This window comes from Phyllobates terribilis, unplaced genomic scaffold, assembly GCF_046119375.1.
Source record: "Phyllobates terribilis strain yellow unplaced genomic scaffold, ASM4611937v1 Scaffold_2__4_contigs__length_985480577, whole genome shotgun sequence".
Classification (NCBI taxonomy): Eukaryota; Metazoa; Chordata; class Amphibia; order Anura; family Dendrobatidae; genus Phyllobates; species Phyllobates terribilis.
The window spans coordinates 812,143,996-812,169,819 of record NW_027362762.1 but is presented as its reverse complement, the minus strand read 5'-3'; the positions used below and the strand labels follow the sequence as shown (position 1 = coordinate 812,169,819).

General features: G+C 39.8%; 1 protein-coding gene across 11 annotated transcripts in view; it reads right to left on the bottom strand.

The window, feature by feature from the left end:
* The window catches only part of ELN (elastin), a 99,585-nt gene that overhangs the window by 41,541 nt on the left and 32,220 nt on the right, over nucleotides 1-25,824 (bottom strand). For all 11 annotated transcript variants that reach the window (XM_073667590.1, XM_073667591.1, XM_073667592.1 and 8 more), the window contains exons 7-21: nucleotides 25,305-25,460; nucleotides 23,873-23,911; nucleotides 15,846-15,932; nucleotides 15,524-15,568; nucleotides 14,795-14,845; nucleotides 13,446-13,484; nucleotides 12,528-12,557; nucleotides 11,956-12,018; nucleotides 9,264-9,311; nucleotides 8,972-9,043; nucleotides 7,923-7,952; nucleotides 6,580-6,651; nucleotides 5,545-5,592; nucleotides 1,986-2,036; nucleotides 1,514-1,570 (exon numbers count right to left, since the gene is read on the bottom strand). In XM_073667590.1, the coding sequence (XP_073523691.1) occupies nucleotides 1,514-1,570; nucleotides 1,986-2,036; nucleotides 5,545-5,592; nucleotides 6,580-6,651; nucleotides 7,923-7,952; nucleotides 8,972-9,043; nucleotides 9,264-9,311; nucleotides 11,956-12,018; nucleotides 12,528-12,557; nucleotides 13,446-13,484; nucleotides 14,795-14,845; nucleotides 15,524-15,568; nucleotides 15,846-15,932; nucleotides 23,873-23,911; nucleotides 25,305-25,460 (888 nt within the window). The remainder of the gene's footprint in view (nucleotides 1-1,513; nucleotides 1,571-1,985; nucleotides 2,037-5,544; nucleotides 5,593-6,579; nucleotides 6,652-7,922; nucleotides 7,953-8,971; nucleotides 9,044-9,263; nucleotides 9,312-11,955; nucleotides 12,019-12,527; nucleotides 12,558-13,445; nucleotides 13,485-14,794; nucleotides 14,846-15,523; nucleotides 15,569-15,845; nucleotides 15,933-23,872; nucleotides 23,912-25,304; nucleotides 25,461-25,824) is intronic.

Genomic DNA, 25,824 nt, shown 5'->3' with positions numbered 1-25,824 from the left:
AGAAACAGTGGCACTCTTGTCCATGGGCTGTGCCTGGCAATGTCAATATGTGAATGGGGTTTTGCTGCTTAATCAGACACATACTATATACTGAAAAAGAGCAGTGAAGGAGCACAAGATCAAAAAGTAGAAAAAATCTCAAAACGTATTAATCAAAAAATCACAAAGAATATACATAGGGATAGACCTCCTGACGAAACCGCTGTAGGGGTGAAATGCGCGTCGAGGGCTTGTTCAACACACACCACCGACATACCATCACTAACATGTCCACAGGTACAGTTATGCAGTTTTGCTGACCCCTGTTTTCTGTTAGGTTATCCGCCTCATGCCAGTATGGTTGATCAGGTCCCTGGACATATGTAGGGAGTTACTTGGTAATTCAGTTCAGCCATCTATTTCACATAGGCGTGAGCCGTTACAATACTGTTATGTGGTATTTGACATTGCTGGTTCTTTTGGTGTGGTGTGGGGCTGTGGCCTCTGTATTAACTCTGCCATTTTATCCTTCTGTCCACCTTTCCCTATGTATGTTGTTTGTGATTTTTTGATTAATAAATTTTGAGATTTTTTCTACTTTTTGATCTTGTGCTCCTTCACTGCTCTTTATCTTTTTAATGTATATCTAGAAGGGATCATTTGATGTTAATAGAGGATGTTTGTTTGGTTAACATACTATATACTGAATAAGAGTGGAGCTCTTGATATCAAAAAATCCCAATTTGGCAACATAGATATGGCATTATGGTATAGGCAATATGGGATTTCCTCTTTCTATGAACTAAACCCTGAACAGTACACGATGATTAGCACTGTTTTACTCAACAAGGTGGTGTCAAAGCTGCTGGACAGCCAAATGTAGTCTTAACACACTGAATTCTCTGTCTTTCTGGTTCATGTTAGTTTATGTTGTTCTGAGATCCTTAAAGGGAATCTGTCAGCAGAATATCACCCACCAAACTATGTTCATGTAGCTATTCCAAAGTCAAGTCCAGCAATACCTTTACATGGCCTGTTTGTTTCTCCGTTACTAAGAAATCAGTGTTTGAATTGATTTGCTAATGAAGAGTTATATGTAAATCTGACGCCTCTGTCACTCCAGCTCTATTCTCTCCCCAGCGCCACCTCCTCCTGCTTGACTGACGGCACTTTTGCCTGAAGCCACACAGCAATGAAGCAGTCAGTAAAGCATGAGGAGGCGGCGCTTGGTGGAAAATAGAGCTGGAGTGACAGAGGCGACAAATCTACCGATAGCTCTTCAGCGTCATTTGCATATCAGTTCAAATGCTGATTATTTAGTAACTGAGGAACGGACTGGTCATGTAAAGGTATTGCTGGACTTGTCTTTGAAAGAACTGCATGCACATACTGTTTGTGGTGAAATCCTGCTGACAGATTATTTTTCATTAATAACCTGAGAGACAGAGAAAAAAAGTTAATTATCCTAAATGTGAGCCTCAGAAAAGTAACATTTGGAATAATGCATTGCAAATGAATGGACAGAATGTCTCACCTCCATATTTTGCTGCTTTAGCTGCGGCTTTAGCAGCTGCGGCTTGAGCTCCAACCCCTAAAAACAGAAGAGGAAGTTTAGTCAGTCGATGTCATCACAACCCTAACAAAAAAGACGAAAGCAGCAAATTAGTTTACATTTAATAGGAATAATGGTTAAATCGTTTTTGACCAACACAATGTAGACAGAACAAATTAAATGAACCGTCCTCAGATAATTGTAAAATCCACATTAAATTATCATTCCCATGCTTAGCAGCACAGAATACATTTAGTGCAATATTCAAAGCAGATGCTGAACAGTATGGTAACTATATATACAATAAAAAAAGCAAAATGATACATAATGCAAAATTACCCAGAGACCAGTTACATGGTTACTAGAAGTTATACAAAAACAACAACTGTCAACGCTGCAGTATGGGATCAGTTACAATGGTTCCCTGATCTTTACCACTTTTCTTGGCACATACCAGTTCCAGTAGGGTATCCAGCCTTGCCACCAGCTCCAGCACCAGCGGGGCCTATAACACGGGGAACATTTCTTATTAGTAAGAAGGTCCTAGCTATGGGATCTATGAGACTTTCTGAATTGTATCAAATTGACTTTTTTAGTAACTAAACTTTTTTAAATTAATTATACTCCAGGTACTGCAATTTGCAAAGCTCCGATTTTTTTTTTACATTTCATAACTTTTTTTTTCTTCCTTCTCTCCCAAACTTTATGCCACAGTGTTGTTTCACTTGGCTAGATCATGATCCTTCACAAGCTGCTGAAAACAGCTGCTCAGCTAGAAACACTGCACTATATTAAAAGTCTGGGTTGGGGACTATCCCTGTCTGAGCCTCTCTGCTCTCCATCCCCAATTATTATTATTATTATGGCGCCATTTATTCCATGGAGCTTTTCATGTGAAAGGGGTATACATAATAAAAAACAATTACAATAATCTTGAACAATACATGTCAGTGACTGGTACAGGAGGAGAGGGGACCCTGCCCGCGAGGACTCACAGTCTACAAGGGATGGATGAGGATACAGTAGGTGAGGGTAGAGCTGGTCTTGCTGCGGTGTGGTGGAGCGAGGGTTACTGCAGGTTGTAGGCTTGTCAGAAGAGGTGGGTCTTCAGGTTCCTTTTGAAGGTTTCCACGGTAGGCGAGAACCTGATATGTTGGGGTAGAGAGTTGTAGAGTAGGGGGGATGCACGGGAGAAATCTTGTATATGATTGTGGGAGGAGGAGATAAAAGGGAAGTAGAGAATGAGATCTTGTGAGGATCGGAGGCTGCGTGCAGGTAAGTACCGGGGGACCAGGTCACAGATGTATGGAGGAGACAGGTTGTGGATGGCTTTATATGACTTGGCTAGGGTTTTGAATTGGAGTCTCTGGGCAATGGGGAGCCAGTGAATAATCAGATAGGGAAAGACTCATATATAGACTGTTTGAATGCAATGAAGAAATGTACCCGAGTGTGAAAGGAGTGTGAACTGGGCAATTAAAGCAGCATTGCAGCATTGTGTTTTTGAAAGATGAAGCGGCAGCATAAGGTAATAAAGTCTATTGCAAAAAAAATATATAACTTTGTAATGTCTGGAGGATAATTAAATAAAAAAAAAAGTTTATCTGTCACATGGTTTTTGCTTCCCCATCTGAGAGCACCACTCACTGGGCTGCATGTTTTTTTTTTTTAATACAATCAGTGTTTTCTCTGTTGCAGATCTAGCAGTTCTCTGAATGCTGAGCTCTGTATAATCCCGCCCACACCACTGATTGACAGCTTTCTGTGTACACTACACTGTGCATAGGCAGAAAGCTGCTAATCATTGTTGGGTCGGGCTCATGAATATGGGGGACTACATGACAGCAGGTTTACTAGTCTTCTAGTTATAATTTCCAGCTGATAAAACGATGACTTTGTCAAAACTACAGCAAGCAGCCCAGTAAGTGGCACATTGGTGGAATCATAGTCTCTGTCTCTACATTATGCTATTCTCAGAATAGATGGAGAAAACTGGTGACAGATTCCCTTTAAGGAGATCAGCTGAGTTTATACTGGCAATCTTCCATTGGAGATACACGCAAATTAGCTCTCTTCAGGAAGGAAAGGAAAGAGGACTATCCTGCTAGTGCCATCTTTTGCAGATATCTACCATGGAAGTAAATGTTTGCTCTCAGATTTGGTGGCAAAAACCCGTTGACAGATTCACTTTGGAGAAAGAGTTTGGAATGTTTTCTGGTATCCAAGGCTAAGGAAGGTGTATCAACAAAAACTTTGCTTAGTTCTACAGAGCCCCGAGCTCTTGGTATTGGTGGGTGTCCAAGCAGTAAGACTTCCACCAATTATCAAGTTTTCACCTATCCTGTATATAGGTAATAGCTTCTATCGGTGGGTGTCCAAGCAGTAAGACCTCCACCATTTAGCAAGTTTCCACCTATCCTGTATATAGGTAATAGCTTCTAAAGCTGGGAATACCCCTTAAATCATATAGTTAAAAGGATATTCCTATATCCATGGAAGCTTGTATGGCCACCCCTCCATTCCTGAGTCACGAGACTGTGTCCATACTCAAGATAGTTGCAGGACTTAGAAGTAGGACCTGCATCAGTCAGAAATTCATAGCATATGCCATGAAGATCTGATATAAATATCTAAGATGGGAATACCCCATATGGCTCAAATACCTCCAATTAACAATGGTTGACATATGGTTCCATGTCATCCATTTTTGAACAACTTTTTACGTTTATCTTTATCTACATATGTACAACATTTTGATATATTTCTTAAAAGGAATCTGTCACCACATTTGACCTATCTAAACTATTAATATGGGCAGCTGATATGGCCAGGAGATGCTATGCCAGCCATATACATTAATGTAGGAAATGTTGAATTACATGGCGACGATTCGGATGAGTGTCTCTCCTTGTGATACAAGGGTGGCTTGGGCCCTCCTGTACATGAACCGCTCTGTGTTCTAGTAGGAGACCCCTCTCCATGATATACAATACATGGACTAGTGTAGTTCTCATGATACAATCCTTCAAATCAGGGCAGACTGTTCACAAGGACAAATTCTAATAAATAGACAGAGATAACTTAGATTGGACATCGGCCTACACTGTGCATAGACAGAAAGCTGCTAATCAATAGGGGGTGGGGATAGCAGGAGCTCATCATTTAGAAGACTAGAAGAGCTGCAGCAGATAGAACTGTTTTATCAAAAGGACAGCAAGAAACCCAGTAAGTGATACACTACTGAAATTAGGGTATATGTCCCTACATTATGCTGTTCTCAGATGGGGCAGTAAAAACTTGGTGACATAATTCTCATTAATAAATGCGGAGAAAAACATGTGCATCAGAATTCTGGTCTATTTTGATCAGTAAAACTATTCCTGATATCATATACATCACTATATGAAAAAACTCTCTTACATACAGTATCTATTTATGACTTTTAGTAGAATTTGCAGCTTCGGTGTTATTTTTCACTCATTTTCCTGGAATGTAACCAATAAATGTTTACGATAGATAATGCCCAGGAGGTTTATGTATAACGACCCTTCCAAATCTACCTAATGTGTTATGTGCATACAAGCAGCGTTGGTATTCCCCCCCCCCAAGAGTCAAACTTTTGAGCCCCTGTATCAGACCTCTCAGCTCGCTGTGAGGAGAATGGTGTAGATTAGAAGGCTATTAACGTCAGCCACACTCATTACATGTCACAGAGAGTTATAAATTATTCTTCTATTGGCCAGACCCCTTTTTTTTTCCATAGTTTTAATGTTGCTGCATAGAAACAGATTTCACGGAATACTCCACATGCCAGAAACTATACTGGAATAATAACATTGAATAGTTTATTTATTTCTGTTCTCCTAGGGGCCTCAGCCTGCTCAATGTTACCTCCATTATAACAGAACAGTGAGTCTTGATTCATTGAATGTAAACTTTCCAAATTGTTTTAGAGACATTTTCTCTCTCACATTACACCATTTAGACAATATTCCAATATTCAATACACTTACCACCGTAACCTCCGGGTACGCCTGACGTGTAAGGAAGCCCGTATCCACCTGGAACGGGGAAGACAATTTTTAATTTAAAGGTAAAATATTCTATAATTATTTTAAATAAAATAGTAAAATAGTAATATTTTAAATGGCCACAGTTTTTGGCATAAGCTAAGCCCCAAAGAGGCGCAAATTGAATAAAAAATGCTTGCAAAAAAATTGTGCAAAATTTCATTTTTGCACCAAAATTAAAAAAATTGGCTTCGTGTACCAGGAGGGAATATGGCCAACAACTTTAAGACAGATTTCAGAAGCTTTAGGGTTCCCTCACACTAGCTTATAGCATCGAGTGATGAGAGAATCAGATGCTATATGCAAATTACCCACGGCCAAAACTCTGTTGCGAGTGTAAGCGAGTGTCATTTTACTGTGATCCAATTCTCTTGCATGCGAGAATTGTATCACAGGTGTGGAGAAGGTGGAGAACTTTATTTCTCCATCTTCTCCATTGTGTGAGTCGGCGTACATATGACATCATGGCTAAGGGTGCAATGCTCTTGAAACGCATAGATGTCCTAGCTCTGCTATGCACAATGTTTGAGCCATGCTATTTACCTGACTTTCTAACCACTATCTTAGACTTTGTATTTACCCACAAATAAAGAAGATTTAATACCAGAACCCCAACAATCAGCTGATCCCCAGCCTAATTTAAAAAGAACTTTTGAAGATGAGCCGGCCCATTTAAAGGTGTTTTCCCACGAACAAAGTTAATTTTAATCAATACATTTTGGAATAACAACTATTTCCATCACTGCCCAGGAGATGTGGTATGATCAGACCATGTTCCTGTACGGTCAGACATGGCCATTACACAGTACACAGCAGGGGCACATTTATAAGATTATCTCAGCACAGGAACATTTTTTAACACATCCAATTATGGAAATTATTATTATTCCAAGATCTATTGAATAAAATCAACTTCGTTCATGGAACAACCCCTTTAAGAGGACATCTTAAATACAAAAGAATACAAAAAATACATACCTGGTAGTTTTGGAGCTTTAATAGGATATCCTAAGGGTACACCAGGCTGCTGTCCACCAAAACCACCAAAGCCTAAAATATATAACAATAATGTTTAAGTAAAATGTGTAAAAAAACAGAATTAGTCATCAGCAAAAATGTAGTATAAATAATATTAATACAATAATAAATACTGTATATTTATATGTGACAAGTCTCTGAATGATGTACAGGAAAACTCAGATTAAGGGAAAAATGTTAAGAGTTAAAAGGCGCAAGTTTTCAAAAAAATTATATTCTTCATTTAAAGTAGTAAAAACCAAGGGAATTAATGTGTTTAATCAGCAATTTGATAAATATTGCTGATTTTGAATCTTAATTTTTTGTTTTGATATATGACACATTTTTAATTTGGCTTTACATTGGGCTAATGATTCCAAGAGTCGCCAAAAAAAACAATATATTTCATTCAGAATAGTGAGGGTTTGGTTTCCGTTTAGTGTTCCCTTTTCTGATACCATGAAGCACAGAACATCTATCTGCACTTTGAGGGCTCCTGCTCTTCTCTGGACCATTATCTTAACTGGCTTATGAGTGACGACAGGGTGGGGTAAAGGAAAGGACAATATCCACTTGACACTTGCTTCCTCAACTGAAAATGTTAACTAATGCAAATATTTTCAGAACATTGGCAGATTTCTAGAGCTATCTGCTGGCTTGTTGCCTTGATATGACTTTGTATATAATAAAACCATTTACTTTTACAGTGTGTGTGGCAGGGAGAGTTGTAGAATATCACAATGCGCTCACATGCAGATACAGACTTCTCATTTCTTCTTCTTGCGTGGATAATAAAATATATCTATTCAACTTGACTTTATAGTGTTTGAATATTTAATAGACTTGACTGACAAAAAAAGGCTCCAAATGGCATAAAAAAAGCAAAAGAAGCAATACTCACCTCCCCTGATCCCCCTTTACTTCAGTTCCTATGATCCCTGGGTCTCCACCTATTACTGCCTAACTGGGTCACCACTGCTGCCACTTATTGATTACATGAGTATTTCCTGGCATTTTCAGGACAAAACCAGAAAGGGGAGGCAAGCGAGAACCTGGACAGCTTTGGAACTGGATTGGCAGGAGATTGGTGCAGTTGAGTACTGTAGACATGCCTTTCATGGATTTTTTTGTAAATTATGCATGTGATATAACATTGCTGTTCTACACCTGATTAAATATTTAGCTGGACACATATGAAATGTATGTAAAACAAGCACAATCAGGTAAAACAAGTATGTATAAATAAAGTATAAATGAAGTACTCTGCTGTGGAACTGTAACGTTCATCTCCAAAACATGCTTACCTGGGATTCCACCTAAAGCACCACCAGCACCTAAAATCAAAGATGAGTGTTAATACTTAACTGGTAGTAAGCCTCAAGGAACTTGGTCTTAGAAAGCAAAAAGTACTGTAAATTACATAATTCTCTACTTTTAAGGGATGTAACTATTGTAAAGGACATATTGATATTCATGCTATGGCAACTCCATTTTATCTGCTTGTTTCAAAATCATGTTATTAAACTCTTTGCATAACATACATTCTTTCCTTCTTGATTCACACGCAACTTTCCCACACTAACCTTTTCTCTCAGGAACATTCTATGAGACACCCTGCTCCCGTTATCTGACTAGTCTGAGCCGAGATGGGTAACCTTGTAAACTTCCATCATGCACCGAACTAACGATAATATGACCATATGTGTGTTTCCGTAATAATTGCACTAAAATTGGCCTAAGCCTGTAGTACTGTAGTACGGCTGTAGATGATTGGCTATTAATAAACTCAAAACAATATAAAATGCTAAGTAGAAATAAACGGGATTAGAGATTCTTGAATCTCCCATACAGAGCTTTGCCTCCGTCTGGTTTTCTATTGGATTGCGCAATCAACCTTGTAAAATAATTTGACACTCACTTGGTCAACCGTGAAGGGCCATTACTGCCCTCTCTCAACACTATGAAGGCTAGTGTGGCAAGTTTCCAAAGAGCTGGGTGTTGGGTAGAAGGTGCCATCAAGCCACTAATCCTTATCATGTACCACATCTTCTCAAGGTGTGCATAAAGTGCAACACTATGCTTCTGTTTTGTCCTAAGTGTTCCTCCTATCAAGATTTTTATTATAAGGTTTCAGGAGGGATTCCTTCAAAATCCCTAACGAAGACCTGGCTAGACATCATCATGATAAATGTGGGTATGGTCTGAGATACAAGCGATTAGCTTCAGAGAGATGAATTTTGGCACAATCAGTCTTTGGCTGTAAGTATTGAATGAGTATATACATTATGTAGTGGCAGTATGGGGTGTTGTTGGGTAGCAAAGAAGTAGTAGGAAATAGTCAAGTAATTCTGACCTTGGGGTTTCTGTTTGACTCCACTCCCAGTGGCCACTCCAGGGAGAACTCCAACTCCTGGGTATCGTACACCTAAAAATAAGTCATTGATTTTATGGGCAAATAGTCAAGTAGGGTAGAGGAATTTTTTCAGAAAATTTAATTTTCCGCTGGGTCAAGTAAATTGTTATGTTCCAGTACTTAACATGATCTGTGATCGTGTTTATTGGCAATTTGCATCTGATTTTGTTTGGTAAATTAGAACTACCATTGTAGAATTTTGGAAATATTAAAATATATTTCTGATACTTACCTGATCCGGGCAGTACTCCGCCTGGGAATGCCCCAGGAATGCCAGCACCTGTTAAATTGATCAAAGAATATGATTATAATAAGCATCCTATGGTGTCCTACTGGAGACCTGCATTGCTGATATCCCCATTGATCTCAAGAACATGAAGCATAAAACTCCTCTATTTGCATTAGTAAGTATAGTATGTGCAACCACTTCTCCTATAGACATTGTATGGAGAAGTGGTCACACATGATCACTATTAATTCATTCACACAGGGAACTTTTGGAGCCTTGTTTTTGTGATTGGTGAGGATCCAAGTGATGGAGCCCACAGTGATCATACATTTATCACCTATTCTGTGTGTACATAATATATGTTGTTTATGGGACAACTTTTTTAAAGAAGACTCGTCGCTAGTGGTCAGTTTTGTTATTGTCTTATTTCCGCTGCTTTGTTGAGTATTTTGGTGTTTGTTTTTTTTAATCCGCCATACGGTTCCAGAGCCTTTATATTTAGTGCTAACTCTTATGGTCTTTTTCAAGGTGGCGTGGCCCATAGGATTCTCTGGGGTTGTGTCTTCAAGCTGCTATGCATAATTATCCTGTGAGCAACATCCTCTTGGTAAAGACCTTAAAAATTAGGATTAAATAAAAGGGCTATTATTTCTGGAACTGTATGTCAGATTTAAAAAAAAAGAGAGAGATAAAAAAACCCATAAAACTCAGAGAAGCAACGGGAATAAAATAAGTGAAAACGCTGGCCACTTTTGACCTGGTGACAGCTCTTCTTTAAGGTAAATATTTCAGTACCCCCTAGCTTACTCACAGAGGTCCTATAAGCGGAGTCTTGTGCTGCGGATTGTATCTTAGTAATGAGCGGCTTTGTCAGGTAAAGGAGTCAGAATGATTTTGTTTCCCATGGATGGAGGGAGATTCATTGGTGATCACATTGTTCAATTTAGATGTAACTTCATCAGGATAATTTACATTGTATGTTAGTTAAAAGGAATCTGTCAGTAGGATCAACTCTCCAGAGCCATCCATATGGGCATGTAGGTCATAGGAAGCTAAATAAATCGATATCTTGATATTGGTAATCCAAAGTCTTATTCCAGAGAAATCCACGTTTTCTTGTATGTAAATGAGCTGCTCAGGACTATGGGCCAGACACTGATCTGAAGGAGAATCTGCGCCCAGAGATTATTTTAAATAAAAGGAGGCGCTACCAGTGTGATTTGTAATGATCGTTCTCTGATCTCACTGCAGAGCTGTGTGCGATTATACCTGACACATCTGCAGGTTCCTCTCAGCTTCATCTTCCATCTCACAGGTAGACAGAGTTGCAATACTGTTGCAACACAGCAGAGTTGTGAGAGTGTCAGCAAATGTGTTTGCAAGAAGACAAAGTTCAGTTCTCTTGTTTTGTGTTAGTTACTTTTCTTAAACCAGCAAAACCCATTTTATTTAAAGTTAGCTCTGGAGGCCGATTCTCATGCAGATCAGTGTCTGGCACATAGTCATGTACATCTCATTTACATATAAGGAAAATGTGGATTTCTCTGGAATAAAACATCAGATTGCAGATACCAAGGTATAATTTTATTCAGTTCCCTATGACCTGCATGCCTATATAGATGGCTTAGGAGTATTGAGTATTGATCCTACTGACAAATTCCCTTTAAGTTTCCTTTCAAACAGCACAATAGATCTGTACTTCATGAACTCATATGAATATGATTTTGGACGGGTAACAAATATTTTAGAATAAAATAGAATAAAGAACTTTACATGATATAATAAGAGCATAATTAAAAGTAATAATATATCAGAAAGCTGCACCAATACTACACCACAAATCTGTGGCAAACAAATCCTTTACTTATGAACATCTGGTTCTGCACACTAAGAGTATGTTAACATGTGGCCAATTTGTTACAGTTTTATAGCAATTTCTTAGATTTTTTTCATTGTGCATTTCTTGAGTTATTCCTCCTGGGTATGTACGACCACATTCACAAAAGGGTGTCACTATTCCCCTCATGAATATGATGTGATTGAGGCCTCATTCAGACGTCAGTTTTATTCTCATACGTTAAGAAAATTAACCCATTTACATCAGTGTTTTGGATCAGGTCTTTATCAGTGTTTGGTCATTGTGTTAGTTTTCACCATCAGTGATAGTCATGTATGGCAAAAATTATTTTCAAAGTTTCTCCTAAACATTACATTGTTAAAATCAAACAGCAACACGGACTGCACATGTATGGAATCTGTGTGCTGTCCGTGATTTTCACAGACCCATATAAATGTATGAGTTACTTTGATCTATGAGTCAGATCAGAAATGGACATGTTTCTGTGATTTTTTTTAGGACACAGACACCTGAACAGCAGCGTAGATTGTAATGTGTGAAAAACACGGATAGGCCTTGGACATGATAAATGGATGTCTGAATGAGGCCTGGCACTGTGTAATCGGTGCGGGCACTGTCAGAATGTGCACGGACACACCCTATTGCATTTTATAGGACTTTATGTATAAACACTTGAGTAATGGGAATATTTTTCCTATTTTCTTATACCAGTGCAAGAGCACCTGGAAAATTCCCTGATTGTCTCGGATAATATTCTATGAACATACTATTGTAGGATGAAACATATTACAAAGCACCATGCTCATTTATATCCACCCAATCTGTACACTGTCCCACCTGGAAGTTTTCCTGGTTTTCCTCCAGCTCCTGGTTGGACTCCTGTTTGAGGAACTACAGCTCCTAAAAATAAAAGAAAATTTGGGGTTATTGGGGCAAGCGATTTTTTAGGATCTAGCTCTACAATTATAACCTTTTAGACATAATATTAGCAAGAACAAGTATAATTGACCTGATCATAATATTTGTGATGGTGCACTAAAGTGTAAATATCAGCATTTACTATATTATTGAAGGGTTTCCCCCTTCAGCATTTTGCATGCACTAACATCCAGTACTGTTATTAAACAGTAATAAAATCAGCTGTGTCTGTCACTTCTCAGGTGACTGGCTGCAGGGGTTATGTCATGTCAACAGCACTGCTGACGATCACTGGGCTCAGCAGCTCTTCCGTGCAGATATCCCAAGCCTCTGAGCCAAGTGATTGGTTGCAGTGCTATGGACATGATGTCGCTGCCACACCTGGAAAACAATCAATGGAGCAGCGGCAGAGACACAGGCGCGCCAGTGGCATGCAAAATGTGGAAAGGGGAAAACCCTTGAACACTAGCTAGAAAATGTATTTAAATTACCTGTAGTTACACCAGGAACGACACCACCACCTAAAGAAAAATGTTTAACAATTATTAATGCAAATATACGAACAAAAAGGCCTGATTCTACATTTTATAAGGACTTATTGTATAGTTTTTCTTGCCATTAATCAGTAGTACATGTGAATACAAAAAATGTTAATTTGTAGCTACATCCTCATGTTCTCCCTTCATTATCTGCAGGCTTAGTGTAAATGTTCAGAAACCACTCCTATCACTACTATAAAACAATAAGAAAATGGGGAGGAGAGGGATGCAGCTGCAGTTCTTACTCAGTGTTTTAATGAAAAAAATGTGATGGAGAGAAGAAGCAACAAAGGGAGACAGCTGATTGTTCAGAGCACATAGCACACTATTAAGCGTCTTCCCACACAGCAAGCATCCATAGAAAATGTGTATTTACTGTAACCAGCAAAGGGACAGAAAACATCCCAAAACATGAAGGGCGGTTACAACATTTCTGGCTCCAATACATCTAATATCTAGGATTTTTTTTTCTCAACTAATAGGTATACTTTATATAGAGTGAACCTCCGTGGTACATGATTTGGACACATTTCACCATGGGCCTCCTTGTCTTTAGATCATTATCTCTGGTATGAATGTCTGCTCTGCAGGTTTTATTATTATGTAATCTCCAACCCAAGCCATAAGTCTTGACAATGCAGTGAATACAAATATGTCCCAGGAGACTTCCGGAAAAGTGAGTAAGGCCAACTTTTGCTTTTCCGTCCCTGGAAAGAATTGCTTCCCTGCAGCCACACACATGTTGCTGAGAAAGCAGGATTCACAGTAATGTGAATACACATAATAGCAAACTTCCGCTCCCATGTGTGTTATTGGCAGACATGATAGAGAACACCGGTCACAAGCACAAAAGTCCAGAATAACACTTACCTGGGATTATACCACCTGGATATGCACCAGGTACTCCCCCTGTAGGTACATAGAAATAAAAAAATTGTAGAATGAATGTAATGTATTTTATGTATTTATGTATTTATAATGCTCATGTTAAATAAGCAACATAAAAATAATGTAAGTTAAAGGGGCTAAGAATTATTGCCCACCATATATCCTCTATTGGGCACATTGCCTATATGAGCCAGAAAGGAGAACCCAAACAAACATATTCTGGAAGATGGTGTCACATAGATGTCCACAGAGGTGAAACTTGAAGTTCCTGATACCCAAAATTGCAAAATTAGAAAAATGATTCTCACCTACCATGTGCCAGAGGGATTCTTTGATCCCCTCACGCACCAAGGCCCAACTGGTGCTGGAACCTCTGTACCCTCTGTAGTGGAGGTCTCCAACAAATGGCTCCTGTGCAACGTGTAGTTTGCAGGCCCCCGATGTGCGGCTCAAGGCTGTATGCTCAGGTGCCTGCTACTGTCTGTATCAGTGTTCTTATGGGCATTACTACTTGTTAGGGGCCATTATTACTTTGTAAGGGGCACTCAAGACAATTTTACTTATTAAGGGGCACTTGGGGCATTATAAGGGGCTTTAAAATTGTATAAAACAACACTAAGGCTATTGATACTTTATAAAAGGGCTATTTTTACCTTATAACGGGGGTGGGGATTATTTACAGCCCTCGATGACCTTTTATCCAGCCCCCAGGTAGATTCCTGGTCACCGTAATGCTTGGGCCGGCAGCTGTATTTTGAAGGCCGCTGGCCCTTTACTTTCTTCTTGCTCTGTGGGCACCTGCACGCACCGTTAACTGCTGAACACTGAGGCGTGTGCAATGAAAGATTACGTCCTGACACCAGTGCCAGCGTCAGGATGCACTTTGTGGGCGGAATTAGCACACGATTTGTACGGCCCCTGAAGGATGGTATAAATATCCAAATGGCCCTTGGCAGAAAAAAGATTCCACACCCCTGCTCTATAAGGAGGCATACAGAGAATTATAAACTTCAAATAGTCACTCAGGGTGCGACTACGATTTCTTTGCATAGAATGTGGCACCATCTCTAAAAACTGAACGTTGGCTCTCGTGGTAAGAAATGTTCGGGACCTCTGCTATATACCTTCGTAATGATAGATGTTCACAATCACTAATCTGCAGGACATGGAATTTGGGATTATTTTAGCATTTCAAACTCACTTACATAACAATACATTAAATAATTTCATGGAAACTTCTAACTCAACATAATGAATGTCATGCAAGGTTATCCTGATCACAGTTGGTAGGCTTGGATGGGAAGAGAGGAAAAGGAAGAGACGATACTGACCTGCACCACCTTGTACCACTCCACCTGGGTACAAGCCAGGGATCCCTGCACCTGTCAGGAAGCAAAGATCAGCCATGAGGGATGTGTGTATGTAATGTGTTCATAAAGGCAGAGACCAGTTACATCAGCTTCAGGGCTTTAATACAAGTGGGAAGGTGTATGCTTGACTTTAGGGTTAGTTTTGGTCATTGCCGTCAGTGAATGGATAGATGCATTGCATCTATCCAGAGGCTGAAAACCTATAGGGCTCAGGTTCGGCTGCCACAGGTACACTTATTACAAAGGAGGATATGATCAAAATAGATATTCAGCTTCTGGGTATAAGCAATATTTTCATTCACAATTTTTCATTCACAAAGGAAGGGAAATTGAAACACAAGTTATATCCAACATTTTAATTATTCCTAAAGAAGCTTTTACATTTCTTCAAATGTACAGTCTGATCTTCCAGAAGCAAGTTATAGAGCACGAGGAGCTGAGGAGATTGATATATAGCTTTGTGGGAAAAGATTCAGTTAAACTTGTAACCTATTGATTAAAATGCCTGCATTTTTTAAGCAAAGGAGTCCAGGGGGCGGTCCTATCTGTGATTGACAGATAGCTGTATATACTTACTCAAACACAGATAGCAACATGTCGTTTAGTACATTGGATAGAATTTTAATCTCCTGACAGGTTTTTCCACTTAAAACAAGAATATTAGGACAATGATAATGACATTGTTATTACCTGGTCCTTTTCCTGGTTTAGCACCAGCACCTGGTTGGACACCACCTGCAAGGAGAATTCAAGAAAGATAAACGACAAATTTATTGTAGTTCATATTGGATTAAAGTTAAAGGGTTTTTGCATTTCAGCCTTTCATGACTGAGATGGTAATGTAAGCGTCCAAGCGCCGGCCACAGGAGATGAGGCTTCGTAGACAAGAGTGCTGCTGCGCTATTCTGCTTATTTATCTCCTATAGAGGTGAAGGCGAGTTAAAGAAACAGTATAGCAGAGCTTGATGAATGACTAGGACAGTATTTTTTCCACTAACTAGAACCTATTTACCTGGTAGCAGTCCAGCACCAATGCCACCGACGCCACCAACCCCGCCAACGCCACCAACTCCGCCAACACCACCAACTCCACTAACTCCTGTCAGAGATAAACATTATACATGGTTTATATAACAGTCTAGTCTCGCTCTGCTTGTCACTGGATTTATCAATTGTAGTTTTGTTGAACAACACATGACTTTTAACTAAATGTGTTTTATTATATATATATATATATATATATATATATATATATATATATATTGCTCCAAAAAATAAAGGGAACACTCAAATAACACATCCTAGATCTGAATGAATGAAAAATTCTCATTGAATACTTTGTTCTGTACAAAGTTGAATGTGCTGACAACAAAATCACACAAAAATCATCAATGGAAATCAAATTTATTACCCAATGAAGGCCTGGATTTGGAGTCACCCCCAAAATTAAAGTGGAAAAACACACTACAGGCTGATCCAACTTTGATGTAATGTCCTTAAAATAAGTCAAAATGAAGCTTAGTATTGTGTTTGGCCTCCACGTGCCTGTATGACCTCCCTACAACGCATGCGCATACTCCTGATGAGGTTGCGGATGGTCTCCTGTGGGATCTCCCCCCAGACCTGGACTAAAGCATCCGCCAACTCCTGGACAGTCTGTGGTGCAACGTGACGTTGGTGGATGAAGCGAGACATGATGTCCCAGATGTGCTCAATCGGATTCAGGTCTGGGGAATGGGCGGGCCAGTCCATAGCTTCAATGCCTTCATCTTGCAGGAACTGCTGACAGACTCCAGCCACATGAGGTCTGGCATTGTCCTGCATTAGGAGGGCCAACCGCACCAGCAAATGGTCTCACAAGGGGTCTGAGGATCTCATCTCGGTACCTAATGGCAGTCCGGCTACCTCTGGCGAGCACATGGAGGGCTGTGCGGCCCTCCAAAGAAATGCACAGAACACCTGGATTGTCAAAGTCACCACTGGCGCCCTGTGCTCTTCACAGATGAAAGCAGGTTCACACTGAGCACATGTGACAGACGTGACAGAGTCTGGAGACGCTGTGGAGAGCGATCTGCTGCCTGCAACATCCTTCAGCATGATCGGTTTGGCAGTGGGTCAGTAATGGTGTGGGGTGGCCTGGCTTTAAACCAAAATGAGGATGCTGCTGTGAGGATCATAAGAACATCACATTGCCGTTTAAAGGGAATCTGTCAGCAGGTTGTAGCTATATAAGCTAAAGACAGCATGCTGTAGGGGTTAAAACACAGATTTCAGCGATGCCTCTCTTATCAAGCTTTGAGGTTTTGTTTACTTACAATAATTGTTTGAGCACCAGTAGCTTATCAATGCTGTGACTAGCTGGTCCTGTACCTCCTGGTCTGACACGCCTCCTCCTGTGATAGGCAGCTCACTGTCTATGGATATTTTATATACAGAGCCTGGTGTGGGAGGGGTTAGCTGTGGTGAGGGCGGGGTTAGCTTCCTCAGCTCTGCTGTATTGTTAAATTTAAAAGTTCTGATTGTGTCAGAACTGCTGCACCCAGTAATCTAAATGATACATCATTGTATTCAGCTTCTCTTTACCTACATCAGGCTGCTCTCAGATGAGGTAGCAAAAACCTACTGACAGATTTCCTTCAACTCAGCATAAACACCCAATAATATTAACAATATGTTTATTAACAATAAATTATTTTGATCACTTATGTTATTGGCTATTTTAACTATTCTCTTAAAGAGCCATAATTACAACTCTAATGGTAACATTGGATGCACAACCTAAGATGAGGTCACCCCATTATGAGGCTTTAATATTCCTTGTATAGTTTATAAATTTAAATTGATCTTTTTGGAAGAATTTTCGTGAAAAATATGTGTGCTCATCTGCATTGCGGACAATTACCCAAACTTCCTTTACATCGCATGCATTATTCTGCTCCATAAAACAGACTAAAGTAATGCTGCTTCAATTTTTTTCAACGTACATGAACAGCACTGATACGCTTGTCTGAATAAACCCTTATTGATGCAATGGTAAATACAAAAACATTTCAGCTGCTTCTTCCTCTTCTGTCCCTGGTCCTGAAGTCGATTGTCAAACTCAAGCCTTAAAAAAAGTAATTCCTTACTAAAATGTTTTGGGTACTTCTGTTTTAATCCAGTCTGTGTTTGTTATGACTATACTTAAGAAACTATTGCTATCCCCAGGGAAAATTAAGCAATTAAGGTAATTAGGAAGTCCTCCGAGTAGGATATAAGTGTAGACTAAATTCCATCCACAGATTGTAATGTGGAATTCTTTTATCAGCGGGAATTTGTAATGCTCACACGAAGTGCAACGAGCGGCTCTCACCCAATCACTGCGGCATGTTTAGTGTAATGAGCTCCAATAAATGCAAGATAAAGAGTCAGGAAGCAGGCAGCGGCCAACTCAAACAAACCACAATGGTAAGGGCTGATGTCAACATGAACTGACTAACCATTTCCAATGTTATTTTTACTATTGTACTGGATAAACATGCATTTTCATTTTCTGGTGTATCCGGTTGTTTTATTAAGGTTTATCAGATTAATTCTAAGAATCTCAGGATTATTTGGTGGTTGTGTAATCTGTAAGAACACACAGGGGGATCCTAAACAATTGGTTACAGAAAATTATTATATGTAGCCATGCCTCCTGTTATTAAATAGGTCAAATAATCCGCTGAAGTGTTACATCACTTTCCAAATGTTTAACCGCTCTGGTTGGATTTAGTTTTATCTGGGACTATAAAAATTGCTTGAGGGATATTAAAACCACTCGTATAGGGCTGTATAATGGTCCCGTATCACAGCCTTGTAATGTGAAGTTTAATAGGAAAACATGTAGAAGATTCGTGCACCCACCCAATAGCACTATATCATCTTTAGTTATAATGAAGTGTGCAACCTTAAAGAGAACCCGTCATCAGGTTTCCCTGTACTAAACTGCCTCCACCCATTTGTTAACTCTTTCAACAGCTTTTTTTAAATGTGATCTCATTTCACCATTGGAAAGCAGCTTACGATAAAATATTAACTTTGAACATGTCCCTTACCAATAAGTTAGCCCATACTATCCTCGACGCCTCCTGCCAGCGTAAAAATCCATCCCCTTTCTATGTAATTCATGTGGATGATGCTGCCTACATTAATGACATTGAGCTGTAAACCTTGTCGGTTCACGCGCATTTCTCATTGCTTTCTAAATCCCAACTATGCGCATGCACTGTCCTCCAGAAGAACGGAGCTACAGCTCTACGAGAGTGGCATAGGGGACATCATGTCCTTCAACCACAGGCAAAGATGCGGGATAATCAGGTTGGCAGGCGTTGCCGAGGATTGTTGGTGCCCACCTCCATCATGTCATTAGGATAAAAATGCACCCAATATTAAAGGGCATGTCCAAGCATTGAGAAAAAGTGGAACTCCTGTAACGTTAATGGAACTGAAGTGCAATGCTAAATTTAGCAATGATAAAAGTTTTTACAAGCCAGCACAGTGAATTTAAAGCAAAAGTTCTTTACTGTGACTCCATTAAGATATCAGCATAAGCATTGCAAAATATCTGACGCGTTTCGAGACTAACTGACTTTATCTACAATTAAAGCACCACTCCAGTGTTTTTTTTTCCACTGCTGGAGTGGCGTTTTAAATGTAAGTCATATACTCAACCTCCTGCGTCTTCACCATTTTTCGGCACTGGTCCGGTCCCACGGCGCCATCATGTGGGCGCAGCTTCTGACTGGCTGGAACTCAGAAAGTCTGTGAGAGCCAGAATGAGGCCAGAACGACGCTCTCATAGACTTACATTGATTAGTAACCTCCGGCTCTCTCCATTAAAAACTGGAGCAGCCGGCAGGTCACAAACTGCAGGAGAAGGACCGGAGAGATGAAAACGCCAGAAAGTGAGTATCAGACAGGGGGCAGGGGACTTAGATTTTAAGCACTGCTCCAGCCGTGCAATAAAAAACCCGCTGGAGTGGTGCTTTAAGAGTCAGACTTGAAACAAATCAGTATTTTTAATGTAATTTGCCATGCTGCATTGAAAAACCTTTTGTCATCACTTTGAATAGAACTGCTTTATGCCTCACAACCTTTATTGCTGCATGGTGCAGTGCATTGACTAGGAACCAGATTGAACAACATACATACAGGTGCTTCTCGCAAAATTAGAATATCATGAAAAAGTTAATTTATTTCAGTTCTTCAATACAAAAATTTAAACTCATATATTATATAGAGTCATTACAAACAGAGTGATCTATTTCAAGTGTTTATTTTTGTTAATGTTGATGATTATGGCTTACAGCCAATGAAAGCACAAAAGTCATTATCACAGTAAGTTAAAACAATTAACATAAACACCTGCAAAGGCTTTCTAAGCGTTTAAAAAGGTCCCTTAGTCTGTTTCAGTAGGCTCCACAATCATGGGGAAGACTGCTGACTTGACATATGTCCAGAAGGCAGTCATTGACACAGTCCACAAAGTCCTAAAGTTCCAATTTTCATTTGGAAATCAAGGTCCCAGAGTCTGGAGAAAGAGTGGAGGAAGAGTGGAGAGGCACACAATCCAAGCTGCTTGAGGTCTAGTGTGAAGTTTCCACAATCAGTGATGGTTTGGGGAGCCATGTCATCTGCTGGTGTAGGGCCACTGTGTTTAATCAAGACCAAAGTCAGCGCAGCCGTCTACCAGGACATTTTAGAGCCCTTCATGCTTCCCTCTGCCGACAAGCTTTTTGGAGATGGAAATTTCATTCTCCAGCAGGACTTGGCACCTGTCCACACTGCCAAAAGTACCAATACCTGGTTTAAAAACAACGGTATCACTGTGCTTGATTGGCCAGCAAACTCGCCGGACCTTAACCCCATAGAGAATCTATGGGGTATTGATAAGAGGAAGATGAGAGACACCAGACCCAACAATGCAGACGAGCTGAAGGCTGCTATCAACGCAACCTGGGCTTCCATAACACCTCAGCAGTGCCACAGGCTGATCGCCTCCATGCCACGCCGCATTGATGCAGTAATTGATGCAAAAGGAGCCCTGACCAAGTATTGAGTGCATTTACTGAACATACATTTCAGTAAGCCAACATTTCGGATTTTAAAAACATTTTTCAAGCTGTTGTTATAAAGTATTCTAATTTACTGAGATAATGACTTTTTCATTGGCTAAAAGCCATAATCATCAACATTAACAGAAATAAACACTTGAAATAGATCACTCTGTTTGTAATGACTCTATATAATATGAGTTTCACTTTTTGTATTGAAGAACTGAAATAAATTAACTTTTTGATGATATTCTAATTTAGTGAGATGCACCTGTATATTGGATGGGGTGAGCTGTATACACAATCTTTCTTATGCATCCACTAGATATGGCCCATAGCTAAGACGGTCGCTATATCTGAAACAAAACAGACACTTTTCCTAATCCTGAAGAACCCTTTTAATTTAAGAACAAAGTGGAAGGTTGGGATTAATTCCGAAAATAGAAAGTGAAAGAATGATTGTAGTTTTCTTGCATAAAGAAGCATTTGTATACAAGGACATATGCACTGTAAGGATTAGCTAATATACATTTTGGTATTTGGAAATACTCAGTGACCATATTTTAGTAATACAATAATAAAGTCTTACAGGGACAGTCAGTAACAACCGACAATAGAAGATATTGGAGGGATCTAAGACCAATATTGTTATTTAAGATTTTTTTTTAAATCAGTGACGATGGTTTAGGTCACTTGTTGTGTAGATTACATTTAAATCCTGGTCAGTGAGAATTTCCTGGTGAGTATGTTCATGAATACCCACTGTTGTGTTATACAGATAGCTCTACTTTCTAATATCACGGATTAATGGTTGATTCATTTAATGCAGCTCTGGAGGCACATTAGAATCATGTCATTGTTGATTAGCTTGTTAGTAAAAGCTGGGAACTTTTCACATCCCTAAGACTGGCACATCCATAAAATGTCCCAGTCATCTGCTCATCTGCACATTGTTACGTTGATTTTTCATGTGCAGATTTGTCATACCTTTACAATTTGATGGCACTACTTGCTGAGCCCCTGGAGCACCTAGAAAAGTACCGGTGGTTTTACAGCACTGCAAAGAATCGAATGCCTACTACAATGGCGTTACAGTTGTTAGACCTAAAGCATCCCTAGAAATTGCCTATGAGTCCTTCCTATACCTGTCCATCGGTCTTTTCTATTTGAATACTCTCTACCAGGTCTGGACTGGTAATTTTCCCTACAAGAGATCTGTGAGGGGCATAACTAAATAAAGCAAGGTGCCCCACAGCACACATTGTGCACCCCACCCTAGATTTCAATCCTGGATCTGCCCCAGGTTTGCCATTTTTTTCTGGTCCAGGGTATTAATAATTTTAAGGTCTGGTCTAAGGTATGGTTGTAGTTTTACATCTATTCTGGAGTCTGCATCACTGTTTGTTATATTAATCATAAACCTGTAAATTACGGGCACATTGGGAGGTGCCACCAGCCTGGTCTTTCGTTAGGCTTAGCTCTGTTTTACTTTACAGGTATTTAGGAATGAATGGGGGAAGGAAGCAATATTGTGCTTTATGTGGGCTGGTGGAGCTTGTGCAACCGGGATGCTTTTTAGTCTCAATCTAACACTATAGTTTTTGAGGCTATAGCCCCAAAAGTCAAAGTAATAGAAATATGGAAATCTAATAGATAATTCAAACATCTCTTCATCTGCGTCATAAATAAATTACAGATTTGGCTAGCCTCTTCATTTTAGGTATTAATGTTCAAAAATGGTCAGGGGTGTAATGATCGCTGTCGCTGAGGATGCAACGGCGACTGGACGTATGCGGGTGGGGGGACCGCTGGCGCATATTTCAGCAGGAGGTGCATCCGAGAACATACATTCAGCTGAAATGTATTGCAGCGCAGATACCGACCGACTCCCTGCACTGCAATACAAGCTGCTGACCAATCTGAGGCCAGCATCTGATGTCGGCGTGTCAGTGACTGGGGGTGCATGGCAGTGAAGTCATGCGCTTGCACACTGAAGTCAGTTGCCGGCTACAGAAGAGGACATCGCTCTGCATTGGAGTGGAGGGCAAGATGAGTAGAATCGTTTTTTTTTTTATATGTTGAAGAACAGTGGAAGAATGGGGGACCATACCCATATACCAGGATGGGCTAAAGATAGCCCAGCATGGGGGGACAGATATACCGGATGGGGGACATATATGCCAGGATGGGAGACATACATATCAGGATTGGGGACATATGTACCAGGATGGGCTCATGATGGACCCAGGATGGGAGACATATATACCAGGATGGGGGACATGTATACCAGGATGGGGAACATATATACCAGAATGGGTGATATATACCTGAATGGGCCCAGGATGGGGAACATATATACCAGGATGAGGAACATAAATACCAGCATAAATGACATATATGCAAAGATGGGAGACATATATACCAGGATGGGGGTCATATATACCAAGAAGGGGCCCAGGATGGGGAACATATATACCAGGATGGGGCCAGGATGAGGAACCTATATACCAGGATGGGGGAAATATATATACCAGAAAGGGCCCAGGATGGGGGACATTACTACGTAATGAGGGAGTGGGTGGGGGGGGACATGTATGTCCTTATAGAATTTAGAATGCTACAAGGGGCCCATACATCTGTCCAACATGTGGGGGGAACCAGGTCCAAATTTTGCACCTGGGTCTATCGGACTCTAGTTATACCACTGAAAATGGTGTTTTAGATTGGAGCCAAATAAACACCACTTGCATATTCAGTTATTGTAGATGATGTGAGGCGCCTAAAGGGATTACCTTGGAAACAATTGATATTTGGTGTTTTTTAGATTTGTAGTAGACCTAAACAACTATTGTGTGGCTAAAATATATTCTAGGAGGGATAGAAGGCATTATCCTTAGCAGGTATATAAAGGAGCCCTCAAATAATCTTAAACACTGTAGGTTGACAAAGAGGCTGTTTCACTCACCAAGCCCGCCGACACCAGGTCCAACTCCTAGTCCATAACCTGAATAAAAGATACAACAGTAGAATTTTAACTATATCATTTCTGAATATTATATATTGACTCTCTTGGAAAGAAATAGTTAAAGCAACTGTCCATACTTCAGTTTAAAATGTACTTATCAGTGATGCTTACCTACTATTTATTTTACTGAGAAATCACTCCTTGACTTCTTTTTAGCTCTGTTACATTAGGGCAGAGCTGTGTATTGTGACTACATCTTATCTACTGTTCCTACAGGGAGTTTGAGGTAGTCTGAGACACGCCTCCTCTCTCATTATTAGCTCAGGCTGCTGCTCTCTCTATCCCTTTACCGCCTCTAATTGGCTTCTATGTATAAAGACAAGACTATCGCAAGCTCACCAGTAATTCAGTGTATTGAAAGCTGATTTCCATTCTAGCAAAGGTAAATTATCGATTACTAAATCACCAGTAAGAAAAAAAATATTTTTAGATAAACTGTTGCACATAAACAGATGTATCATTAGTCACCATGATTGAATGGTGATGATGGCGCTACAGGGCAGCCTGCCTACATTGTTTGCATAGTGCGCATTTCATTCATTTTGGATAGGAACATCACCGTAATGCAAAAAACACTGTGCTATACTACTAGCTATTGTACTATATTATACTATACTATTACCTATTATACTATTACCAATGTGGTCTGATGTCATTTTGGCAAATGATAATTCTGTCCTGTTGAAAATAGCCTTAGTAATGTGTAGCATGGAGTGTCGCTTTAAATGATATCATTGTTGGTTCCTGCACCAACCATTAGTGAGCACCTAAAGGCTTAACTCAGTATTGAATAATTGAGCTCTAAATGCTATAAAGGTAATTTTGAAATTGAAGGATTTTCCATTATTAACTTTTTATACTCCCTATGCTTGCCAGTGTAAAAATAACAAAATAAGCTTTACTTACCACCCTGTGCTCCAGCACTGCCTCCCTGCTCCTGAACCCGGTCTTTGTTGATTGCTGTGGCAGTGATATCACGCCTACAGCTCATACTATCTACATGGACATCACCGCCAAAGCCACCAAACAGCTGTAGCAGTAATGTGCTGTAGTTGTGCTGCTGCCTGTCAATAAAGAACATGTCCAGACCAGCGCTGGAGCAGTGGTTGGTGAAAAAAGCACATTTTCTTATTTTTTTCACTAGGCAGGTCTGGTTCAAAAAAAGAAATCGTGGAAATCCACTTTAATCAGTGAAGAAATTTATACCTAAATACAACATGGTTTTAATAGGTCAATTTTGCATAAAATGTACAACAAAATCTAAACAACTATGACAAATGCACAATAAAGGCTCAGGAATACAATAACCTAAAGGTATACTGTATATTGTTAAATTACTATTTTTGGAATGTGAGAAGTCAGTATATCTAACCTGGTTTTGGTGGCTTGCCTCCTGCACCTAGTCCACCAGCTCCTAATCCTCCAGCTCCTAGACCAGCGGCTCCTAGTCCACCGGGTCCATATCCACCAGCTCCAGCACCTCCGATGCCACCAGGTCCATAGCCACCTGCACCCAGGCTACCAACACCTAGTATAAAATGTTAATATTAGATACACAAGCTAGAAACAACTGGTAATCCCTGTTCTGGAGAGAATTAATGTTAAATTATAACATTCTTGATCCCTCCAGCGATCGAAAGTGGGATGTAAGACATGTAGTAAATATATTGCTTATTGAGCTCCACATGTTATAAAGAAAATTATGAAATTAATCAAGACAGAATTTTTCGCCTAAACACAACTCGGTGTTAATAGGTAAACGCTCACTTTGTATATAGAATGTATGGGAAAACATAAACAATTGTAAACCGAAGTCGTAAATTCTCCTAACTTAATACGTCATTCTAAACCTGAACATAATATAAACATATCCTAACAATGTCAAATTAACT